At 37.3% G+C, this 26,107-nt stretch overlaps 1 protein-coding gene across 4 annotated transcripts in view; it reads left to right on the forward strand.

The window, feature by feature from the left end:
* KHDRBS3 (KH RNA binding domain containing, signal transduction associated 3) overlaps positions 1 to 26,107 on the forward strand; it is a 101,561-nt gene that overhangs the window by 27,604 nt on the left and 47,850 nt on the right. For all 4 annotated transcript variants that reach the window (XM_052787602.1, XM_052787600.1, XM_052787601.1 and 1 more), the window contains exons 2-4: positions 1,315 to 1,433; positions 13,254 to 13,370; positions 20,559 to 20,705. In XM_052787602.1, the coding sequence (XP_052643562.1) occupies positions 1,315 to 1,433; positions 13,254 to 13,370; positions 20,559 to 20,705 (383 nt within the window). The remainder of the gene's footprint in view (positions 1 to 1,314; positions 1,434 to 13,253; positions 13,371 to 20,558; positions 20,706 to 26,107) is intronic.

The following is a 26,107-nucleotide window of genomic DNA, read 5'->3' on the forward strand; positions in this document are numbered from 1 at the left end:
GAATAACTGCAATTGTATTTATTTTCTGTTCTGTGCTAGTGAGGTGAAAACTTGCATGGAAGACTGGAGTTTCAGTTATTGGGAAAGTTGTTAGCATCTTCAGTTATTGTGGTAAATGGAAATGGACTGGTATTCATTAAACAAAGCTGCTAATGATGCATGGATTTTTTCAGTAGTAAGAAACGTGTTTGTTTACTACTTCTGTTTTTCATCTCAAGTTATTTCAAACTAAATTGTCTTTTAAAGTGTACCTAAAGGATGCATTCTCCTATATTTTTGATTGGTTTCTTTGCACTCAAAAGTTCTTGTTACTGTCTCCTGTTGGCATAAGATCACATTCCCACTAAAGAAACTTCAAGGTCTTGATAAATGTCATTAACTTCCACTGGTTAAGTAGAGTAGAAGGGTATTTCTTGTGAAAACCTAACAAGATATTTGAAGATGATTGTGGAGGACAAATGCTAGATGTCCACAGAAGAACTTTCGTTGCACTTCTGAAATTGATTGGATTTTGGTATGTCCTGTGCTAACATGCTTAACACTGCAACCTGCAGCATGCTTGACCCAATCCAGCAAAGACTTCAAGCAGTGCTTGATTTATAGTCTCTTTATATGCTCCTCATGTTTCCCTGCCAACAAAATGAAATCTGCAATTTTTCATTAGCATACTGGAGAGTCAATATTCAGAGAGAATTATAATCAAGAATCAGTTTTGTATGTATCTCTGGAATGAGTAGAGCCATGCAGCCTGGGTTTGAACTTCTAAATCTCATTCCTAATTATGTTGTCATTGGTATAACACTAATCTCAGATTTTTGGGTCTGATCTGTGTTCCTCAGTTACATTCCTGAAATTTTGAAAGATTGATGTGATATTTGCTCATGAGTGCATTGTAGACAACCACCATTAAAACCATATGCTTTGTTTATAGCACAGAGGAATAAAATAGTCAAGTATTGAACTGTTGAAAGCTTTTGAATTTAAAAATGAATAAAAGTAAGAATAGTTTTTACTGCTTGAGCCATATAAAATGTAAATGTATCCTAAATCTTAAGTTAAAAGCTTTTAAAATGCTTGCAGTGCTAATTCAAGGTGCTGATATGAACATGAATATTAAAAAAGCCTGGAAAAGCCACACGTGGTTTACCCCATTGACGTATATAATGAATTATATGTATTAATTAGACAGTGCCATAAGTATTTTGCCATACAGTATTAGTTTTAAAGTTTGAAATTTATACTGACTTAGAAGATTCTCAGCTTTTAGATTGTTGTATTAAACTGGGAAAATAACTAACTTTTTTCCTTTAACAGAAATTGAAAAATTCCAAAAAGGAGAAGGAAAGGAAGAAGAAAAGTATATTGATGTAGTCATCAATAAAAATATGAAGTTGGGACAAAAAGTTTTGATTCCAGTAAAACAATTCCCTAAGGTAAGCCCAATTTTCATACTTATGAAATATAGTAAGTAAGAAATATAAGTTTCTTATAGTAAGAAACATATAAGTGCTTATAAAAATATTCCACTAGTATCTTAATTAGTTTAACTGTTACATTTAAAACTATTAACAATCTCTACTGTTGCTGTTCTGCAGCCTGTTCTAGAAGTTCTAAGGTAGGAGTGGTTCTTGTTGGGATAAACATGTAGGAAAGTGGTGCCAGTCACAAAAAATAGTATGTTGAGAACAAATAATAAATGTATCATATTTGCAGGATAGCAGGATCTTCCTTTTCAGAATATCAACAGGAATGAAATATATTTAAGTTGACTCTGATGCCAGGCTTTGAAACTTATTATATGTAGAAGTGCAGCTTAAAATGCAGCATTAAGGAACTCACTGTGTAAATTTTTTCTTGTCATCCTCTTATGCTTCAGCCATTGTTAGTCTTAAATTAGTTATATCTGCACTACTAAATTATGCGGTCTATTCTGGAGGGGCAGGGAATATTTTGTTAATATCTTTGACCACCATGAATTCTTAACACTTCTTTACTGCCAAGTGTCCTGCACTAAAATATTGCTACCTGGAAGCATTTATTCAACATTCAATAGGCTGTGGAACTTTATTCTTTTGGTCCCTTTTTAAAGTTTAAGGCTAATGTTACAAAAATCAGATTAGCATTTTTTAATTTGTTTGAAATGGCTTTTTCTTCCTACTAGAACCTTCAAGACTGCTTCTGTTTCTGCTCATGGAGGAAAGGAAATCTTTCACTCCTTCCTCCATTTCTTTAGGAAGACTTTTTCTAAATATTTTTTCTCACACTATCAGTGTATTTCTCACAAGACTAGGCTGGATAACTTGCAGGGGTTGCTTTACTGCTGCTCAGAGTTTCATGAAATACTGCTTTGGTGAATTCAAGGCTGCATACTATTTACATGTGGGCACCTCTTTGGAGCTCTGACTTAGGTCATCTTTATGACTGGGAAGAGCTATATACAAACATACAGGAACATGAAGATGGGAAGGTAAAAGGGAAAGCTTATGTTGTCAGTGTTTGTAATCAGGATGATTTTCTTATAGATATGGAGATGTAGATACTTCAGCTCAAGGGGAAGAAGGCAAAGTGGGTATTAGAAAGGGAAAACAGTGGCTTTTGAAAGATGCTTTTGCTTCTTTACGTAGTGTCAACTTTCTTTAAAGGACTGAACACTGAAATTCTTATTTAGGATAGTTAGTAGGAAAGCTCTTGCCATCTTTTGAATGGGGAGGTATGCTCTGCTGTTTGCTCAGTAGTTCTATTCCATGGAGACAGTCTTTGACTGACTGAAGTGGAATAAAGCCTGATATGTGCTATGGAAAGAAACCTGAATTTATATCCAGATAGAGCTTTGATGTAATCCTGTATGTCTCTGTTTAGACCACCAGGATCCAGGGGGCACAGAGTACAACTGCTGTACAGAATAGACATGCCATGTGAGTTCCTGTCTCTCCATTAGGACTTTCTCCACAGAAAGCAGAATACTAGTATCTCTACTCACACAAATCTCCCTTCTGCCAGAGTGAATAAAATCCTAGGTGTTTTCTATTTAAGAATATTTTTACCCCAATATAGGGGGGCTCAATTTTTCTTAGAAATCTCCATTTTATTACATATAGATGGATATTTATGTTAAAGCTTAGTCATTAAACATTCTGTATAGTCAAAAGGAACTAAAATTTCTCACTGTATAGGAGTAGTCTGGGAGTATGAATTCAGACTTATGACAGGTATTCTTGATCTCTGAAAAATACCCACCCTGAACCACAAGCAGTCACAGCAGTTTAGTATCACTTGTTTACTAGAACTGGGCTTGTGGTTTTATTTCTGAGGTCTAATAAATTTAAATACATTGTATGAAGTGACATAGCTTCAAGATGGCAAACCGAGAGCCTTATCCTGGCATACTCTAGTCTGCAGTGAGTGACGTGAGTTTTGAATGCCTGTACACAGTGTAACAAAGTCTTTTTGCATCCTAATGTTTGCTCTAAAGGCTAATCCTCTTCCTGTTAGGTGTGTTCATAGGACAGCTCAGAAATTAGGGATGATATGTCAAGTCTTTTGAGGTAGATATGGAATTATGCCAGTCATCTTGGTTTCACTGAGCTGGATTTAGAATGCATGTGTTGTATATTCAGATTCTGCAGAAGTTAAGCAGGAAGTATTATGTGGTGCTTATAAAACCTGAAATGATGCTTCATGTAAATGCTTTATGCCTCTATGCTGTTTGCTTCTGTGCATGTGTGCAGTTTCCTAGATCATTTTGCTTACAGGAGGAGTTAGTATTAGTGCAAATATGTCATCTGTAGAAGGTGTGAAGTGGTAGTTCCTCAGGAAAATGGTTAAAAGATCTGGTTCTGATATATGAGCAATTTTCTCCTTTCTACTGATCAGGGTTGGTGACAAATACTTCAGAAGAATGAAACTTAAGACTTAAATATGGATTAAATCTGTGGAAGAAGTCTTCTGCATGTGAATATTGAATTTAGAGCAGTTCTAGCAAGCTGGCATCTGTTTCTGTATGCCTGCAGTCCACACTAATGCCGTTAGCTATTGTGCAACATCCTGAACAAAAAGATACCTCCAGTCTTTCAGGAGATGTAGTCTTTTTGATGTTAGTGAACTGAGAATCTGCTGTTTGAAGCTGACCAAGTCACTACAATAATTGATAAATCTGTCAAACTAGCATTGGGGTATCAGTTTGGGTTGAATCTGGCAAACTTGGGTATCCAGAAAGTGGTGAGGAAAAGCTAGGTTTGCTTCAACTTTATGAATAGAATAGTGCTTCCCCAAATAAATGATCCTGCTTTTAAACAGGATCAAAAAGGCAAGTTATTAAAGCTATTAAATCCTTAACAGGGTTTAATATCTGAAAATGAAACTAAGTACAAATATAAGTGATTCTGCTAGCAGAAACTATTCCATTGTTTATATTTGCCAGTGATGACTCTGGCAAGTAAAGATGCCTCTGCTGTTTAAGTATATAGATAGGATTAATGAAATATTTTTTTTTTGTGATAAATAAGGTCTCTGGACCAAAACAGCCCCACAGTGCACTACCCCCATTCAGACAGCTTACTAGACCTGACAGGGGGTTAACTAAGTTTCCTTTAAGTATTTCATTGCCATTTCCCTCTTTAAAACTTCTCTCTAACTCTGACTCCTTGAATAAATCATAATAACCTTAACATGGGTCAGGCAGTCCTAGCTCTGATCTGATCAGCCTGACATTTTAATGCCTGCTCATATTACCTGTCCTGTCAGATACATTCTCACGGGCTTATAGCTGGGTCCTGTGCAAATTCAGCCTCATTACCTCTGACAGCCCTGGAAGGTGACAGGTTAACTGCAGCAGAAAGCTATTCAACTGAAGTTCAGAGCAGCTGGGTTTCTCTTGGAAAAGAATCTGGTAGACCTCAGATTCAAAAATAAGTATTTCACTTCTTTGAGCATCTTTGCTCTCCCTGAAAAAACCTTATGAGTTTCTGGTCTTCTGCTTAGTGTGCAAACAGTTGAGTCTTTGTGGTTGTGTGCTTAACTTGCCTCCTACCTAACAGCTCTTGGTTGCTTCTGTGGTGCTATATATTTATATCCTTTTGCTGGGACCTTTTGTCTTGCTCAAACCATGGCAGTGTTAACAGGCCTAATATCTCATGCTAGAGCTAGTTCACGTAAATTTTTTTTTTGTGTCTGGACCTTGACAGAAGGTGATAGAATCACCAAGACAGCCTGAATTTTGTCTGCTTTATGAAATAATCTGTTGAGATAGTTAGTCCCAGGAGTTGTGTTCAGTTTCTGCTTGAGGCTGGTTGGGCATTTGAATTAATTTCTTCATTTGTGTTCTCTACAGACTCCTGTACACATTAAAAAAACCTGATTTAATATGTCTTGATATGGTGACAGATAGTCTTGCTGGGTAAGAAGAAACCTTGTGGAAACTCCTCTATAGATTGCAGATCCAGTCAAGTCTTTTCAAAATCCAATTGTATACAGTCTTGTTATGAATTTTTCAGGTTGGTCCAGCTCTACAGATTTCTCTGAGAAGTCTTGAATTGCTGTGATATGGAAATTAATCTGAGGTATTTAGGTGAGGCGTGAATATGCTTTGGTAATGCTCTCTGCAGTCCTATTGTAACTGGGACATGTGCTACAAGCAAGGATTAGAGAGGTCAGGGCTTTTATGCGACCTTATAGGAAAAGGGCCAACTTTTTGAGGTAGGATTCTGTTCTAAATCAAGTTACGTGTGGGTAGGAGTCCACATAGATGCTGTATGTCTAAACTGCAGTTAGTGGAATGAGATCTTGTCAGCTTAGGCAGTGGAGTTCAGGGTGATTTAATGCACCTTGCTATTTGAGCAGCTGAATTCCTCAACTGCATCTAGGTCAAGTGTGAAAATGTGACCCTTAAACCTGTACTTCTGTTGCATTTCATGCTTGAAAATCTTCAAACTTGTACAGCCTTAAAGACAGAAAAAGTGAGCGGGCCATGGAAGGTCATAATGTGGTTGTCTTGAAGGGACTCGCTGTATCTATCCTAACACTACTATGAAATGCCAGCATGTGTGAAAGGGGTTTCATAGCTTAGATAGTATAAATGAGGCAGGAGCGTGTTATCCCCCTCTCACGCATTTAATGAATATGCATGGTGAAGTAGTATAGTCTCAAACCTGATTTTGCTTTGACAGTTTAGTGAACTCAAGTGTTCTGAACTCAGAGAAGAAAAAGCTTCCATGGATGATAAATGGAATGATGGTTTTTCCATGAGATGGATCAAAACTATGGGAACAATTATTTCCGTTTTGTGACAGGCTACCATTTAAAAAATTGCTCATAGACCTACACTTAAATACTGGGTAAATCTCAGAAGTCAGTAAGAAATGGTCTGTGGTGTGTTCTCTGAAGTGATACTTTAAATATAAATTCTCAAAAGTTACTGGCTTATGGGACTGGTATCCATTTAAGCCTTTTAGCTCAACATTTAAAGTGAAAATATATATTTTAAAATGTCGTTGTCAATACAATATATCTGCAGTTGTTACATAAAGTCATGGAGAGATTAATATTTTAATCACATGACTAGTTAGAAAACAATTTTTCATAATAGCTTAGCTCTAAGGATTTCTTAGAGTAGAAATAAGAAAATGTGGTTGTATAACCATAAGTGACATGGAAGAACGAGCATCGAGTATAATACCAGGGATAACTTTTGAGCAACTTTATAGTAATTGACCAAGCTTTCTGTTGTGAATAAATGTTTAAAGACCTATTACTGTGTTGTGTGAAGGAGAGAGTAGTTTGATGTGGTACAACATAGATGATTGAAGTATTTACCTTTCTGTAGAAACCTTATTTTCTTAAATGAGTAAGAAAAATCTTGATGTCTTCCTGGTTTCAGATCATTGAAAGGGAAAGTGCTCTGAATCTAAAATTAACTATTTTTTTTCTAGTCACCCTATCACAGAGGAACCATTGCAGAAAACTAATATGCCAAGAAAGCTGTCTATGGCTTTAATGACAATGGCTTACTTAGAGCTTTGCAGGAAAGCATTTGGTCAAGTGTTTATACTTTCACTAAGCATTTTAAGCTGGATGAACCATTCTTAGCAGACTTGGCTTGGTGGGGATAAACAAGGATTATTTTTTCTATTATATCCCTCTTTCTGTAATATATACACTTAAAAATGCTGTAGCATTGGCATTAATTCGTTTTTTGCTGAAATTCGTATAGTAGATCAAATGCTTATGAAAAGAATGTCTCACTTGTATACTCTTTGTATCTGTGTTTTCTCCAGAACTGTTTTCAGGGAATATTTTCATGCAGGGATCTGGTAAGGCAATAAATCTCTAACTGAAAGTTATACTTTGGTTTGGAGATTCTGAAGAAATGGGTGTTACGCAGTGATGTCCATAATCTCCATTGTACTGTATCTGCAAAAATGCTTAAAATGAGGATTTATGAATATTTAGAGAAGAAACAATTTTCAAGCAAAAACCTGAATACTGATTAATTTTTTCTGTTGGGATAGATTTTTTCCTATTAAAAATGTATTTTAAATTGGAGTTTTTAGTTATACAGCACCTCAAGGTACTCTGTAAAAGGGAAACAAATACATGCTTTCAGTATAGTTAACCAATATTTGTGGGCTAGTAGACACCATGGCCAAGGGATAGAATCCCATATCTGAGGAATTTGAGAAGGAGCTGTTGCACTTCATGGTGTATCTTTACCCACAAAGTAAACTGGTTGTGTAGATATAGGAGGATGTGCTTTCAGTGATCACAGGTTTTAGGAAGTAAGAACATGCCTTAAATCTTGCATCCTTTTGCTCAAACTAATGTATACCTGGTGATACTTTGTAATGATGTAAGACTACAGAGGGTGCCCTTTATCACTCACTACTGAAGTGTTACTTGGCTTGAACTGTAGCTGAGGTAACAATTTTTCCTGTCTTCTCCAATTGTCATCTCCTAGGTCTGTTAATCTGAATCTTGATACTGTTTTTGCAAAGATGCCTTAAGTGTTTTGCTGTAATTTTGTTTGAGGTACCATATTTGGCATATCCTTCAGAGCTGGTCTAGAAGCAACTTGGAGTTGGGAACTCTTCTGTTTTATGTACCATCATCCATAATATCCTGATTCTTACCTAAGACATCAGAAACTGTCTTGATGTAGGGACAATCCTTGATTTAACATGGGTGACTTGGTGTAGAATAACATTCATGGCTGGCTCTTCAAAGTTCAGTTATTCTGTAGAACTGTGAATGTGGCAATAGATTCCAGAACACCTTGCACTGGAAAGCAGTGTGACTGCTCTAATATAATGTCAAGGTGAAGCTAGTGAACTTGAGGACAATTTTGGGTGTTTACAACAGTTTGGGTATGATTGTGCTGTTCTAGGGAGAAGAGTGAGTGAAGAGGGGAGTCTGGCATGTCTGATTCTGAGCCAGAGCTAGCGAATGTGACTGATCTGACTTGTACAGAGCTCCTCAGATGTTTTTATGTTACTATCCAGTGCCTCTAATTCAGAGAGAGTTCATAAGCTTGAGCTCAATACTAGACCTGAATTTTTTTTTGTTCTTGTGCTCTTGGACAAATAAACTCTAAATGTGATACATGGGTAGTGCTTATGAAACTTGTACATGAGCTATCTTGTGTAAGAGCTAACTTGGACCTGCCAGGCTTATTTGCTTCTGTTTCACCAGCAGATAGACTGGGTTCGTTAATTTTGTAATGAAAACTTGTCTTACTTTGTGGAGGTTTTGTACCTTTAGGTCTAACTCCTACTCTTTGATTGCTGGGGATAGAGGTATACAAATAATGATAGTAACTTAGTGACTGATACCTTTCCGAGTGTTTCTATATCTCTATGAAATATTTAAAAATAAACCTTTGCTGATCAAATGTTTCCAATTTGATGTAAAAGAGAGATAAACCAATAGTTCAAATGAAATCCAGTACCTGTTCAAAGTAAATAATCTATTTTCTACTGAAAGGATTTGTTCAATATCATAAATGGGTTTTATTTATGGAATAATCAACTGAAATGTTCAAAAGCTTTTTAGCTTATGTGGGAGCAAAAAGGCTTTGGGACTGCATTGTAAGCCATTTTTTAGTAACATTCAATGTATGTTGTGTTTTTAAGCTACATCTAGAGGTACTGTGCTTTTAAATCAGCAGAATATTTCAGACTTGCAGCACAGGTTTCTTATGCTTCAGACTTGTCAGATCTAATATTTGGAGCCTCGGTGCACTGAAAAGAATAGTTCAGTGGATCTCAGATACAGTTAATACATTTTCATGTTCATTAAATGTGTTGCTTAGAGCATGTCGTCTGTGCAGCTACTTGTATAGCTACCATAATGTCTAGCTTCAACACTAGAGATTTTTGGTTTTGAGAAGAGGATGAGTTTTGGTGGTATTAAAGTTTTGCAGGTCAAGTTTTAGATACATGCAGCTTATTAAACTATTTGGCCTTAATTAAAATAAACAATACAGCTGGAGTAAACAAATGTGCTTTGGAACACCCAAGTCTTCTCTGAGCACTGAAGCCTTTTATTTACTTTGATTATGTACAAAGTGGATTTCACTTTTGTTGCAGGTGTGCACTTCCATTTGTTATGATTTGTAGTTTGTATTTTAATTGTCAGGTAGTTGTTTGTTCCAGTTAGGACGTGATATTCAGAGCTATGCATTGCTTAGTTAAATACATGCTTGCCTACTCCTAAATTGCAGTCAAAAATTGAGTAAAACTTTATCTGAATATTTTAACTAAGATTACTGCTAGAAACTTAGACTGTATCAGACTGCAGGTACTCAACATTCTGAAATAATTTCAGCATACTTTACTGTAAATGGAAAATATCTCATTTTAAATGTATGCAGTGTTTATTTTTGTTCCTAATAACTTACAAGGCTATTTTAAAGTAAACATAAGTAATCTTAAGTAATGCTTGAAAAATTGATGTGGTATTCCACTATATGAAAGCTTTCATTTGAGCTTAACTGTGAACTCCCTGTTCATAAGTAATGATCCTTTATTTAAGGAAACTGTTGACAAGGAGTTATTGACTTCTGGAAGTTCAGACTTGTTATGAATTGTTTCAATGTGCTTGCTTTCCTTGCAGTTGCACCTCCAGAAACAATAAAATCAGAAGTCCGAGTTGGAAGGGACCTCTAGAGAACATCTGGTCCAACCTTCTGTTGAAATCATGACTGTAAATTGGATTACACGAGGCCCTGTCAGTGGCCCTGAGTCCTAAATATTCTCAGCAAGGGAGATTTCTACTGTTTTGCTGGGCAGCCTATTTCTGATGAATGTTTTCCTTGACTGTATCTTAGGACCTATAAGGAAAAAAATGCAATATACCTAATAAAACAAACTTAAATTGCCTGAGGATTTATTGAGATTTGGCCTGATAATTTCAGAAAAGACTAGTTCATGCAAGGCCTTAAATTTAATAGCTTCTGTGGACTATAGTCATTCATAAGCAATTTGCTCAATTGTATCTTAGTTCTAACTCAGGTCTACACTGGAAATTGAACTTGCAAGTACTAAGGGGAATAAAAGCCTGCTAAATATGAAAATATAATTTTATTGCTTGCATTTCTTTTTGTCCAAAGCTGAAGTAGGTGAACTGGAGCTGTAGACTTTCTGCATTATAGGGTGACTACAGCTGGGCCTTTTTTCCATCAGCCCTTCCAATGTAGAAACAAAGGATTCTGAGCTGCTACTACCCCATTCTCAAGTGTTTTCCAATTCCTCTAGAGGAATAGGGAGGGAGATCAAAGCAGCCCATCTTGGCCCTTTCGTGACACAGTAGTAGGGGAACAGTCAAAGAACTTACAAACTGTTTCATAAATTTGAGGCCACAAAAAAGTAGTTTAAGCTGGTTGGCTTTCTAGCATCCCTATATTTTACTTGTGCCTAAAACTACATTATTGTTAACGTGATTGTGTCACTTTAGATTCCAACAGTGCGAATATCCTGGTTTTACAAAGTTTCATTGGGGATAGTAAATATTCCTGAACAGTAGTTTGTTGATAAATAATCTCTATTGCAGTGTTACTTTGACAGGAATTGTGGTGGGTTGACATTTACTGGCTGCCAGGTGCCCACCAAGCTGCTCTGTCACTCCCTGCCCCTCAACAGGATGAGGGGAGAAAGTAAGATGAAAAGCTTGTGGGTTGAGATAAGGAGAGGGAGATCACCCACCAGTTAGTCATGGGCAAAACATGCTTGACTTGAAGACAAATTTATTGCCAATTGTAACAGAAGGACAGTGAGAAATAAAACAAAACTAAAACTATCTTTCCTACCCCCACCCCTGCCTTCTTTCTGGGTTCAACTTCACTTCTGACTCTTCTACGTTCTTCCCTCAAGTGGCTCAGGGGAATAGGGAATGGGGGTTGTGGTCAGTTCATAACACTTTGTCTTTGCTGCTCCTTTCTGCTCATGTTCTCCTTCTGCTTCAACCTGGGGTTCTTCCCTCAGAATACAGTAGTTCACAAACTGCTCCGATGTGGGTCCTTCCCATGGGCTGCAGTTCAAGAACTGCTCCAGTGTGTGTCCCCTGTGGGGTCACAGGTCCTGCTAGAAAATCTGCTCTTGCATGGGTTCTTTTCCACAGGCCAGAGCTCCTGCCAGGAGCCTGCTCCAGCATGGGTTCTCCATGGGCTGCAGCCTCCTTCAGGATACATCCACCTGCTCTGGCGTGGGGTCCTCCCTGGGCTGCAGGTGGATATCTGCTCCACTGTGGACCTCCCTGGGCTGCAGGGACAGCCTGCCTCACCGTGGTCTTCTCCAGAGGCTGTAGGGGAATCTCTGTTCCAGTGCCTGGAGCACCTCCTCCCCCTTCTCTGCTGACCTTGGTGTCTGCAGGGCTGTTTCTCTCATATATTCTCACTTGTCAACTTCATAGTGTTTTTACCCTTAAATACGTTGTCATGTAGGCGCTATGCTGCTGATGGGCTAAGCTTTGGGCAGTGGTGGGTCTGTATTGGAGCTAGCTCTATCCAACATGGGGGCAGCTTCTGGCATCTTCTCACAGAAGTCGCCCCTGCAGCCTCCTGCTACCAAAACTTTGCCATATAAATCCAATACAGGAATAAATTATTACTTTCAGGAAGTGTTTACACCATTCCATACCAACTTCCAAGTGTAGCTTATGTGTATCAGCTCTTCTTTGTGATTTCCCCTGCCCTCCCCCCAACGAAAATAGTTCTCTGCATAATTAAAGTGAATCCTCAAGCCTTCCTTGTAACTATCCTTCAAATTTTATATATATATATAATTTTATAAATACCTTACAAAATACACTGCAGCGATATAAGAAAGTGGACTGCTGAATGTATACAGCTTTTCTCCTGGTATATGTGACTAGGAATATATGCCCTATGGAGCAGTGCTTGTGAGAAATTTCACACCTCCTGGCTCTAATAAGTCCAGTTTTGTGTCCTTGAAATGAGAATAGGGAGATTCTCCCTTTCTGTTTTCCTTTGTTATGAATGGATTTTTTGATACCTGTTTTCCTTAGCCTACTTTACCTCTGAAGCACCTTTTGGGCTGTATGTTTTGGTGTTTTCTGTGAATGGAAATGGTTGTGTTTTTCTTGTTTGTCTTTTTGTGGCTCACCACATTCTTCTCCCTAGTTATCTTAATATTGTAATGGTTATTGGTTATGAACCCTAACTGCCTTTGGTAAACTTCAGTGATAATGGGATTTGAGTGGCAGTTGAGGAAGATCTTAAGTGTTGATTTTGGTTTGGCACTGGATTTATATGCTTATGTTCTCTGGATTTAATTCCTTGATTGTTTCTGTGTTTTAGTGTAGGGTATATTGTATGGGTTACTTCATAAATCTTCAAGGCAGAATAAGGCAAATGAGATATTATTTTTCTTCAGAGCTTTCATTGGTATTGTATCTGTGAGATTGCTGCCAGCTTTGTTTTTATGGTTATGTACCTGGTAACAATTGTTGAAAACCGAATTGCAGTTTGAGCACATCTGTTCTCAGTGTTGAATGGGATAAACACAAAGTTCTCTTTATACTATTTGATTTGAGTTCAGATACTTCTGTGTTTCTGTTGACACCTGGTGGAGCCACTGACATGCTGTTAACTGTCCTACACAGTTGTACTTAATCAGTGTGTAATTTATGATCTAATGCTTGTTTGCACCTAGAAGAAAAAGTTCTTTCAGCAATATATTCCATTTTGGTTGGTCGTTTATGCTTAAAAATCCAAAGAGCTTAATGTTTTTTTTGTTTTCTTACAGTTCAACTTTGTGGGAAAACTTTTGGGTCCACGTGGCAATTCTCTAAAGCGTTTACAGGAAGAAACCCTGACAAAAATGTCTATTTTGGGAAAAGGTTCTATGAGGGACAAGACAAAGGTAAGACCTGAGTATGTTAGTGGAGTGTTTGATACCTGAATTTCATAACTTAACCTATAATTTTGGGGGAGGTGGACAAACACTGTGACAAAAATTGGAGCAAACAAAAAGCATAGGAGAAACAAAGAGAAAAACAGCTGATGAAAGGAGACAAAATACAACTGGAAAAAAATTTCACAGCTAGGAGGACTTATGCAGCCTAAGCTGTTGACAAACTGCAATTGTTTCTATGGAAGTATTTGGTTATAGTGGATGCATCCATTACAATAGCCAAAGTAGACAGCAGAAGAGAAACTTTTAGCTTGATGGGTATTTGTACTAATCAGTTTCACTCTTTACTGAAATAAATCTCTGGCTAAACTTGTAGCAGATAAGCGTATGTGAGTGAGGAGATGTGTCACTTGTCTGGTAAGCTGCATTTTTTTAATTGGAGCATTCCTAATGATGCAAATTAAAACACTGAACATATTTCTTGCTTGTAGCATACCATGTTTTATAGGCCTCCAGTGAAATTTTTCTGTGGTTATGTAATCTGAAATGTAAAAATGCTATGTGCTATAAAGACTGATAATGGCATGCATATGGAAGAGTGACTTAGAGGGCTGGTTACTGAATTTCCTAAACTATATATTTTTTAGCACATTTCTCCATCAGCAAAATATAAATGTTATGTGATTTAGAGTATTTATCAAAAGCTTGATCAGAGCCCATAAATTACTTTATTCTGTGCAACTTAAGAGCTAGCTCTTCCTTTTAATTCCTTCTTGAAAATATTTTTATTAAATATAACTTACATAAATGTAACTTATGTTTTTACAAATACATTCTCCTATAATAAAGGCTTGAAAATGAGGGATCTTTTTAATGGGATCTGTTATGTAATACATAATAAAGATAATGCAAGTTTAAGATTTAAGTGTTTCACAGTTATTAAAAACTACATTGCTAGTAACTTTAAGAAGAAACACAACTAGTTCAACCAGAAAGCAAAGAACATAAAGTAAACTTGCTCTAAGCCAGGATGACAAAGTAAGTCTCCAAATTCTGTTTTAAATGATGCTTGATGAACTTTCTCAGTTCTTGTGGAATGTGTCAAACTGACATTCTTCTGTTGCTGCATTACATGTTTCTATATTAAAATATGATGTCTCATAGAGTAAGAAGGTCCCTGAGTTTTTCTAATGCCTCTGCAGTATAAAAAAAGTTCTATTAAAAGCAGAAGCTCATGCTGAAAAGTTCAGATCCTAACTTGAGTCTCAGAAGCCTGGGGAAGAGTCTTAAAGGTTTCTTTTTGAATGATTTGAACTTCTCTTGTTTCCTTTGGTAATGAAGTAATTGTTCAAACTTTTATTTTTCTTGATTGAGATGCTAGCCAAAACTGATTAAGCAATTTTTTTTAAATTAAGTGGCGAAGAAAATTGTTAGTTTGAGCTATTGTTTGCAGATAACTTCAATGCAATTAATCTTTGAGTTCAGAAACAGTAAGATTCCTGTCATTGTGGGTCTGGTTTTGTTTTTGAAAGGGACAATAGAGAGGAGCCAGTTGGATAATTTGGAATAATACAGCTAGAATAGCTTGTATGTACCTATTTGGAATAGTCCTTCAGAAAGAGTAATTCAGAACTAAAGCAGACTAAATTAATGACACTGTTTCCAGGACTCAGTTGAGTCTACAGGACATGTGCAAGAAAGTACTGGTGCTACAAAGGGATCCTATCGGCTAATTACCTAAACCAGGTTGCACTCATCCCTAGTTCTTTGGGGACACAGCTCAGAAAGCTGGATACTCTGTGTGTGGAGAACTTAACCAAACAAGAGAACTTGAAACATTTTTTTCTAGTTTCATGTAGATTATCTATGTACTAATTGTTTCAACCATACCTCTTTCACTGACAAGTAATTTACTTTTTTGCCTTGATCTTCATACATTCTTGGTTAGCATTTTGGATCTACTGTATTAAACTTGTCCAGAGAACTAGCAAATAAGAGAACCTTAATTATACAGTTTTATCTGTATGAGGGTCAAGTGGTCTTTGCTGAAGAGAAGCCCAAGATTGAATTACTTGGTGACAATGAGTTGCTGTTCAGAAAGGCTGACAAATTCTCCATTGTGACCAGTTTTTGCATTACTTGGAAAATCTAGCTGAGACTTTAGTGTGGTATTGACAAATAATGAAGTACATCACTGTTAGAATCATAGAATAGTTTGGGTTGGAAGGGGCCTTTTGTGGTGTGTTGACCCTGGCTGGATGCCCAGGTGCCCAGCAAAGCTGCTTGATCACTTGCCTGCCTCAGCTGGACAGGGGAGAGAAAATAAATGAAAGGCTCATGGGCTGAGGTAAGGACAGGGAGAGATCACTTGCCAATTACCATCATGGGCAAAACAGACTTGACTTAGGGAAAAATTAATTTAATTTATTACCAATCAAATCAGAGTAGGATAATGAGAAATAAAACTAAATCTTAAAACACCTTCCCCCCACCCCTCCCTTCTTCCTGGGCACAACTTCACTCCCAATTTTCTCTACCTCCTCCCCCCCAGCAGCACAGGGGGATGGGGAATGGGGGTTGTGGTCAGTTCATCACACATTGTTTCTGCTGCTCCTTCCTCTTCAGGGGGAGGACTCCTCATGTTCTTCCCCTGCTCCACTGTGCCATTGTGTAGATTTTCTTCCAATTCTCATTGACTTCTTGATTTATCTAAGGGTCAGATGAAAGTGAAATCTGAACAGTATTATATTCTCCTGCTGAACAGAAGTTGGAGCAAACCTTGTTTTCAGAAGTGCATAGGTGATATAAGACAATGGCATGAACTGTAATTTAAAAAAAAATTGGGGGGAAAAAACTCCCTATTTTCAGTTTTAAAGCACTATTGTGGTTAGAATTTTTGTTGCAGGTAGCAAAAATCTTTGGAATTACATTATCACAGATGTTGTGGTTTAACCCCAGCCAGCAACTAAGCACCATGCAGCTGCTTGCTTGCTCCCCCCCCACCCAGTGGGATGGGGGAGGAAATCAGGAAAAGTAGTAAAATGTGTGGGTTGAGATAAGAACAGTTTAACAGAACAGAAAAGAGGAAACTAATAATAACACTAATAAAATGACAACAGTAATAATAAAAGGATTGGAATGTACAAATGATGCACAGTGCAATTGCTCACCACCTGCTGACTGACACCCAGTTAGTCCCTGAGCAGTGATCGCCTGCCCCCACTCCCCCCAGTTCCTATACTAGATGTGATGTCCCATGGTATGGAATACCCCTTTGGCCACTTTGGGTCAGCTGCCCTGGCTCTGTCCTGTGCCAACTTCTTGTGCCCCTCCAGCTTTCTTGCTGGCTGGGCATGAGAAGCTGAAAAATCCTTGACTTTAGTCTAAACACTACTGAGCAACAACTGAAAACATCAGTGTGTTATCAACAGTCTTTTCATACTGAACCCAAAACATAGCACTGTACCAGCTATTAGGAAGACAATTAACTCTATCCCAGCTGAAACCAGGACAACAGATTAAAAAAACTTCAGCTGATATAAATTAGTACTCTTACACTGAAGCCAAATCTGTACCACAAAACAGCTGAGGATCTGATCTATTGTCTCCAAGTTAATTGCAGCATCTTTGCTGTCACTAGAAGTGAGACAGCTTATGGTGTGTGGCTATTTAGTGATGGTGATCACAGATTCTGGGATGAACCAATTGTTAGAGGCTCTGGATCAGATTGTCAGATATTTCTAAACACTTACATGTTAGTATACCTGCTACATTACTGGTTTTAAATGAGTAATGATTATTACCTCTTCCCTGAGGAAAAGTGGCACTAAGCTTCATAGACTTCTCTAAGCTGAATTTCTTAATATGTACTTTTTCTTAAATTTTTTTGAACTTTAAGAGAACTTCAAAGGCTTGTGGAAGAAAGCTAATTGATGTGAAAGGTTGAGAAAATGTAGCAAAAGATCACCTTTACCTTTTGCAAGTTCTCTAGGGAAAGATTTAGATAAACCAGGATAAGATACAGATAAACCAGTCTGACTTTAAATTCATTTTGGGCAACAGTATTTCTCTAGCTCTGACTTGTAATTGCCTTTTTAGAATGTCCAATCTGATTTGGGTTTAACAGTATCTTTCTTCCTTACTCCTTAAACTGAGTCCTAGAATCTGTCTAGGCTTCTGTTTCCATCTCTTTAGTCAACATCTGGAGGACCATTTCATGTATCTACTCGTGATATCCAATATCTAAATTCAGTAATTCTCTGTGCTGTCACTTCATCACTGACTTTCACTAGTTCACTTCTGCTAGACTACTCAGGCTTTCATGTGTATATAGGAGAGTGAAAAAGTAAAAGGACTCATTTCAGAATTTCTTTATTGCATGACAAGACTGCATCTATGTTGTAAATCTGAAGAAATAACTTAAAGCCTTCCACCCCAATCAGTAATTCACGTGTTACCAATAGTTCAAGACTGGTACAGGCCTTTCAACAACTTGAGTATTCTGAAAGGTTTATAAAATCTGACAAGCCAAATTTAAGGTAACATTAAAAATAGATATCAGGTAGTACTTAAAGAAATTTAAAACCTAAATCAAAGGTGACGTAGTGAAGATGAAGACAGACAGTATTATGAGCATATTTTGATAAATACTGCTACTCAACTTCTGATTTAAACCAGTAGACTTCTAGGGTTGTTATTGGTTCTTGATAGCTTGACAAGTACAATGAAAAGCAAAAGGCTTTGTAGATACAATATAATACAGGGCAAAGTATATTAACTGTCTTTAGTAGGCATATTGCCAGATGCCTTGTGCTGCTGTGCATCATAAGTTGTGCTAGTGCTCTTTGTTCTGGACCACAAAGGCATGAAATATAAGAGCACAAGGTACAAAGCAAATAGGGTAAGATTTCTCATAAGGCTCCCAGAGTGCAGTACTGCAGGGATGTGTGTGTACTGAAAACATGAAATTAAATCAGATTGTCCAAACCATGAGCTGTTTGGTGTGATAAATTTTGTGAGAGAAGATGGAGATTTAAAGGACAGATTTAAGAAAAGGAAAAAAAAGTGGTGACCTGGCTTTTAGCTTCCTTATTTCACATCTGGTTTGCTTTCATCCTTTCAGCAGCTCTCAAATCTTCCTTGCAGTAGAAAAAAATGTTCTGTGTTTTGGCCAGCCAAGCAGCATCCATGTGTACTGGGCAAGCCGAGCCAATGTATGTACTGTCAAGTAATGGAAAGCAGAGGATTTTGTGGGAGCTAAAAATACTGTCAGTGAGGGATACTGGAACGGGAACAAGCTGTGGCTTTTGTGTTGGTCATTGTGGGGAATAAAAAAACCTGAGATGCTTAATATGTGCCCAGGGTTGGGAGATGTAGGCCAGTGAGTGAGCTCATTCTCATTTGTGTGCTGTTAATAGTTGTGGAGAGTGGCGTTGCCAAGTCATGTTACAGAATTGGGGAAAAAAAATCAAAGTGAACTTTGCATGTGAAGCAAGAAAAAAAATATAAAGTTACTTTAAAAGCTTGCTTATGGGAATGATTTTAGAACAACCTGCACTGAAATTTCTTATATGTTTTGTTAAAATTGCTCATTGAAATCCTTTTTCACCAGGTACTGCATGTGAAATTGTGACTTTTCTATTGGTTATTGCTGTTACCAGGCAAGTTGATTGATAACCACAGAAATGAATTTTCTTAATTCTCAATTCTCGGCACATCTAACTGCACAGTGATTTTTTTTTTCCCCCCTTTAAAAAAAAGGGACAGGGAATGCTTGATAGCTTGGATATACTAAAAGTATATGGGGAGATCCACTGATGAAAACTTCTAGTTTCCAGCGCTAGATGACAGTTCATATGTCTTGAATAACTGTGCTGAAAGTGAGGAAAGTTCCTACTAAAACTAAATGTTTAAGAGCTGTAATGTTTATATTAGTTTAGTTCCTAAGATCTGGTTTTTGTATTGACAAGATAATGGTTTTGTTGACAAAGTCTAATCCTACTGACTCTGGCCTCTTAATATTCTTGCTGTGGATGATCTAACAGCTAACTAGATTCTGCTGATTTTTTTTTTAAACATCCCCATAGTCAAACACAAAGTATGATGACAAGAATGTTATTTATGAGAAGCAGAAATGGATTGTCACTTATAAACTTCAACCCATAATTAAGGCGTGTGCGTGGGGGGAGACTTCAAGTATCACTGAAACTATAATTTTAGTAATCTAAAGGATGAAGTACTTACCTGGTGCTTGCTAAATATAATAAGCAGCAGGGGAGAATTCTTAGAGCTTTGTTTTTTAGATAGCAGAACTGCTAAGAATTTGATATAATGTTACCTGGTAATACAATTAAATTATTTTTAATGGTGGTTTAGTCTCTTGAAATGCACCTATCAGGTACATGTGGGAGGGGGGGAGCCTATCTGAGACTAACAAATGATGTCCTTTAGGTCTGTGAACATTTTGCATGTGAATGTAAATATTGTGAGAACTGAGCTCTGCTCCACTACATTGAAATCATAGTTTCTCAGTCATATTGAAGTGGATTGGGTGAAGCAGAATAAAAGAAATAAACTCTCTTCTGAAATAGCTAGTGAACTCTTTTTTTTTTTTCTCTCTGAAGTCGTCCTCCCTTGTCTTGTATGCTGTTAGTTTCATATCCAAGTAGCACAGTTCTGTGAAGGATGTATTTGTGGGGTAGAAGTCTCAGTAAGAACAGAAAATAAATAAATATCTGAGTAGTGCAATAATCCTAAGATTGAAATAATATTGGTTAAAGAATCTTGCTTTTGTGGAATATTAGATCAAACCTGTTTCTAAAGACTTTACTTTTGAGAAAAGAGGCTTCAAGTTCACCTACGTTTCTCAGTGTCTTCTACATGAAACTGGTGCACTTGGTAAAATTCCTGGGAACATTCTCCCTTGTGCTACAGCTTCTGTATGTGAGCAGAAGCTGATGGGTCCTGTTTTGTGTGTTACTGGTCATTACTGTTGATAAGCCAACTGATACTATTCTGGTATTTTAGCAACATGATTGAAGTGTATCAGAAAAGTATGTAATTTTATACTTTTTTAGTTGACTTCTGAACATGAGTAAACAGTATGTGGAAATGCCTCTGAAGCAACTTTAACACTTGCATTAGAATATGTTTAAAATAAGAAGGTGGAAAAAACCCAACTTTTTTCTTGTCTCCTAGGAGGAAGAGTTGAGAAAAAGTGGAGAGGCAAAGTACTTCCACTTAAATGATGATCTGCATGTTTTAATTGAAGTATTTGCTCCACCGGCAGAAGCATATGCCAGAATGGGACATGCATTGGAAGAAATCAAGAAGTTCCTCATCCCTGTTAGTATTTTAATTTTTTAATAAGAATTCTGGTACTCTTGAGTGAGAGATTTTGTCTCTAAAACTAACTTACTGTACAATATTGATTAGGTCATGTTGCTTAATTTTCCTTCACCTGTGAAAGAAGTGGTGATGTTTACAAATACTTTTCACTTTGTACGCAGTTATTGGGTGAATGCATAACTGTCCACATAGGCTCTCATCTCATGGTATGACCTACAGTAAAAGAGCAACTTATTCTTGCTTAACTGGTCATGTGCAAAGTATTGAAGTTTACAAATAATTGTAAAAACTTGTAATATATGGAAAAATAGCTTTCTTTGCTGAAGGTAGAGCTTTTCTGTGTTCTTGGTACACCTGAAGTGTCAGCATAGGGTTCTGTTTCACTTAAGAATAAATAAATTTGAAGTTGTAGTATTGTTTCTGCCCATAATCCTGGCTTAGTGTTCAGTGCTGAGAATCAATACATTTTGTCTTGTGTCTTTATTTTTTTCACAAAGCTAGTGATACATGGGTTATACTTGTCTTCTGGTGTATACTTCAACTTGTGATGTTATGGATGTATAAAATAAGATGTGATTTCCAGTATAAGTTTGTAGTCCAGGTTTGGGGTATGTATAGACAATGGTGTTGCAGGGTTTCCAGTGTCTTTCTGCAGAAGATTCCTTTATTTGCTTGTCATGCGAGAACCAGCCTTGATTGTTTTGTGATCTTAAACTGCTTGGAACAATCCAAGCTCTCTTAAGAAGCTGGGGCATTTGAGGTGGTGTTACTGTGTGAAGTTCCTAACTATTAGCTCTTCAGTGAATGTTCTCTGTTTTTATTGGTTATCGAATGAATATAGAAAGCAAAACATCCTCAGGGTGCATTGAGTTCTGTTTATTTTTACTGCTGAAAATTTTATCCAAGTGTTATTCTTGACTAGTGTCAGATCTTGGAAATGTGGGAGACATAGCTAAGGAAACTTCAAGGTGTGTATCTGAGTGACAGCAGCACATAAATGTTTGAGAGTATAGTCAGTGTAGCTGTATTCAGGACCAGCTGGGGATGCCTGTTGGGGGTAGAACTGCCAGTTGTGCTCTAGGGTGAAGCAGTTGGTGCTGATGACCTGGTAGTGCTACTGTATGCATTTGGGGGATTTTAGTTTGTACTAAACCTAGTCTAGATCCACGAAACTTAAGTCCCCAAGTGACTGGAGTTGACTGTGTGCTCCTTGAGTGTTTCTTCTGGCTTGTTTTTGGCTGAATGAAAGTTAGTTCATATGCCCCAATACTACTCCATGACATGAACCAAAGCATGATAAGTAACAATCATCAGGAGGTTCATTTAGGAATACATCCTGATGTGAAATAATATACTAATGTGGATGCACCTTAAGACAGTTACCCCCCCCCAAATGTCCTGAGCATTATGTTCAACTTTGCAGGTTCCAAATGGCTTTTGTCTTGATGTATATGATGAGGTAAACATACTACTGTTCAAACATCATAACTGATTAGGTAGGAGATACTCAACACAATACTTGTAGGAATGCTGGGTTGTCATAATGTCAAAGGTTACTGTATTTACATGATTCATGATTTGATTGTATGAAGAGATAAGGGAGAATTAAGTTCTTGGGTATTCTAGTGAGCAAACAGCTGTTTTCTTTTTAGATGAAAATATGCTCAATTTGGTAAGTGCTTTTTGCATGCACTGGAAGTAAGGATATATCTGGATCCCCCTGCCCACTTCATCAGAGATCTTATTTTTCTTCATTGAGCTTGGCTCACTTAATTTCTTAACAAATGAAGCAAGCTTATCAAAACCTAGCCATAACTCTACTGCTGTTAAGCTATTAGAATTACAGACTGATAATGAGCGATTCCATTCATTGGTTGTATGCTTTTCCATGTCAATTTTTGATCATTGCATCTTTATTGTACTGAGCTGAACTGATGCTACATAATTTCTTCTGAACTATGGGATCAAGCCACCACTGTCTTAATTTCCCTTTGGCTGCTCAAATGTAATCTTATCAGAATGGTTCTAAATGCCCTAAACTCTTCTGCCTGCCCCCCCGCAGCCACTCCAGGAAGCAACAAGGAGCACTCTGTCCTCTCGAACTACCATTTGGTTAACTGCTGCCAAATGCAACTTAGTTTTTATTTTCTATGTCTGTTGTGGCTTTCTTAGCAAATTATCAGTTTTATTTCAAGTGAGAAGTCTTGCTATCAATATATGTGATTATGATCTTAATTTGTGTTCTCCTTACAATGTAAGCTAACTATACCTTCCAACAACCTTAGGTACTAATCTTTATTTATGAATATGGTTATTGTTCAGTTTTCAGATTAGGCCTGAATGTACAATCACAATTGGTGCTTGAATGTAGGATATAAAATATCTTTGTAGTAGCAGACTATAGCAAAAATGCCTCAGCCTCTCTTCTCAGATCTTTTTAGATCTATGAACAAGCACCTTTGTATTGAAGTTCATCCTCAAGCAGCTGCAGTTGTGTACTTTCCTTTAACCTATTGGTATAACTCAAACCAAGACATAAAACCTTCTGACTTGAGTTTTTTGGGCTGTGCTTATCATGTTGCCTTGACTGCCATCTTCTGCAGGTAGAATTGTGGCTTCTGAGTTCAAGTATGTTCTTTTGTTCTGCTTTAAATGAGCCAGTCCCTTTGTTCTGGCCAGATCCTCTGGTCAGCAGTCTGTTCAACTGTTAGATTGGTGAGTGTTGTGCTTGATATTAATAGCATTACTTCTGTCAGTTAAGACAAAAAGCCAGGTACTTCCACCCTCACCTCCCTGCAGGTCCTGTATTATACCATGATTACTACAGTTTTGGCCAATAGGACTTTTCTTAGTCCATTTTGCTTTATTTTTTTAGTAGTGGTAGTCATTCTTCTTTTGACAGCTACAACATTAATTATGCTTTGCTGTTGGCTACCCATGTTTCTTTTTTTCCTTGTCTTTAAAGCAAAGTATAAAAAAAATCTGTTAGGGAACAATCTGTAGCAGTCCATTTACAATGTGAACAGAATTTACAATTTTTTCCTGTAGTCTGCCTTGCCTCCTGCATGTTTAGTTTGTAAGGTGTCGTAATGAAATAGAGTTTAGTGGCATTTGGAAGAGCTGTTGGGCTCTGCAAACTCACACACTTTTATTTAAACAAGCTGGTGAATAACTGTAAGGTGTGTGTCTAAAGGTGGCTGATAACTATTCATTGCTCACTGCCAGGATAAAGATCTGCTTGGTAGTTTTGCAGAACTGCATAGGGTTTTGCAGGGATTTGTCCTAACATTAAATAAAAAAATGATTTTACTAATAGTTTGAATGATAAATATGAATAAGGTCTTATCTTACAGGTGATCCCAAGGAGAGCTGCTGCTGCCAGTGTGTTGATCAGGGCTGGTGAGGATTGCAGACAAATCTACAAGAATGTTGCTTAGTTGCATCATATAAGTAATTCTATGTAGGGAGAAAATCTCTTGCATGTATCTTGATGACGTAGTCACTCCTACAGAAGAAAACATCCTCTATGTTCAGAGAAGACTGTAGTGAGGATGGGCAATGCTCATAAAATGAGAGTACATCTGTTCACTTGAAATTCATCAGCAGCATTTGACTGAAATTCGAGCGTTGCCTCTGCCTAAACTGCACAGGGGAGGAGTGCAGTCTAAAGGGTTTCCATATCCATCTTGTGTTCTAGGGGAGGAAGAGATTGTTATCTCCTCAATTTGACTTGAAGTGTGCTGTTTTCCAGCAGTGGGCATTCATAAATTGACTGTCTGTTACTTTTAATTGAAGAATCCATTTCAGAGTCTAATGGATTAACGCTGCAGATTATCATGTCTTCCTTGTACTGCCCTTTCACTCTGTATCTTCCTGCTGCCTCTGGCATATGTGATAAGGACCATATTTTCTGTCTGTGCTTTTGCACAGTGGAGTCCTTGTCTGTGACTAAGGCTGCTGGTATGTCTAGTAGTATGCTACAGGAAAATGAGAAAGCATCAGAGAAAAGAAAGGACCCAACATGCACAGTGGCAACCTAAGCACATCTTTGTTAAGAAATTAAATGAAATTAATATAAAAAGATCAAAGGTATTTTTCCAGGAGTCCAATTCCAAGGAGAATATCTTGCGGGGAAGTTATAAAGAGCATTTCTGATATATGTTATGTCAGAACTTTGAGACCAGAGGATTGCTTTTGTGGTACAGTTTTAACAATTCATTAGCATTTTGTTTTGAGATTGAAGTTCTTTGTTCCATACATTGTATAGAATTTTGCATTTGTAGCCAGTTCCGGTCCAGCCACAAAGTATAAATATAAAGTGGGTTTCTGTACAGTTCTGGCCAGAATAGTGTCCAATTGCCTGTTTCTGTTTTACTCTCTGCGATGGTTTGGCTATGTATTGGTTCCAAGTTGTTTTATAATGGAATCTATTTCTCAAAAGCTTCAATTATACAGTTTGAAACAGTTGATTCAGTCTTCCAGACTTTTGTCTTCATCTTGTTTGCTGGTTGGTTTCTGCTGCTAAATAGAGGATGATCTCAGATGGACGGTTGAGTTGAATTTCAGAGCCTGTTTACAACAGTTTGGACAAAATGCTTCTGTAGTGCCACTTTAACAGTAGTAACTATCTTCAGTAATGGCATGTAAAGGAAAACTTTATTTGTTTGTGGAAGCAGAATGTTTCAAGGCTAATTGAGATCTTTGAGTTCATAGATGTTTTAATCTCCTTTCAATACAGAGTTATGTTTCAGTGAGTTGTCTGATGCAAGGCTGCCTGACAGACTTTTGGTACCTGCCTAGTGCATAAATGTAATAAAATCAGATTTCCAATAAAAGATGCAGATCCTTTGTTTTGTAATTGACATGTAAAAATAGGTAGTATTTGGGCAAACCTGCCTTCTTTGAAACGGGAGAATTTGCAGGAAGATAAGGGCTGTTATATCACAAGTATCACTTCATTCTTATTAGAGAACCTTTTAATATTTTGGTACTTAGTGTGTATGTATACACATGGAGTAAAGTGTTTTTCTGATTCACCTTTACAGATGCATTCTTTGGCTCACTTTAAGTGGAGGGAAAATGGCAGAAAAATACGTAGAGCTCAAGAGTTCATTGCTGTATCTATTTTATTCCTGTGTGATGTGCTAGTTTTGGAGGCTGACTCAAGGTCCCTGAGAAGACTTTTGTGTATTTGAGAAGTACTGTATTAATTCCATGTAAATAACTTCAGCTTTCTTTTCGATAGACCTTGAGAGAGGATTTGTGCAGAATAAGAAACAAGCCATGTGTCTTCAAATTGTTTATCCTCACATGTTCTAGAATTGACATTTTTGGAGCTTTTATTATTAGATAATATTGCATGTTTGTATTGAATGAATTTCACTGTCTATTCTTTCTTT

This window comes from Harpia harpyja, chromosome 5, assembly GCF_026419915.1.
Source record: "Harpia harpyja isolate bHarHar1 chromosome 5, bHarHar1 primary haplotype, whole genome shotgun sequence".
NCBI classification, from domain to species: Eukaryota; Metazoa; Chordata; class Aves; order Accipitriformes; family Accipitridae; genus Harpia; species Harpia harpyja.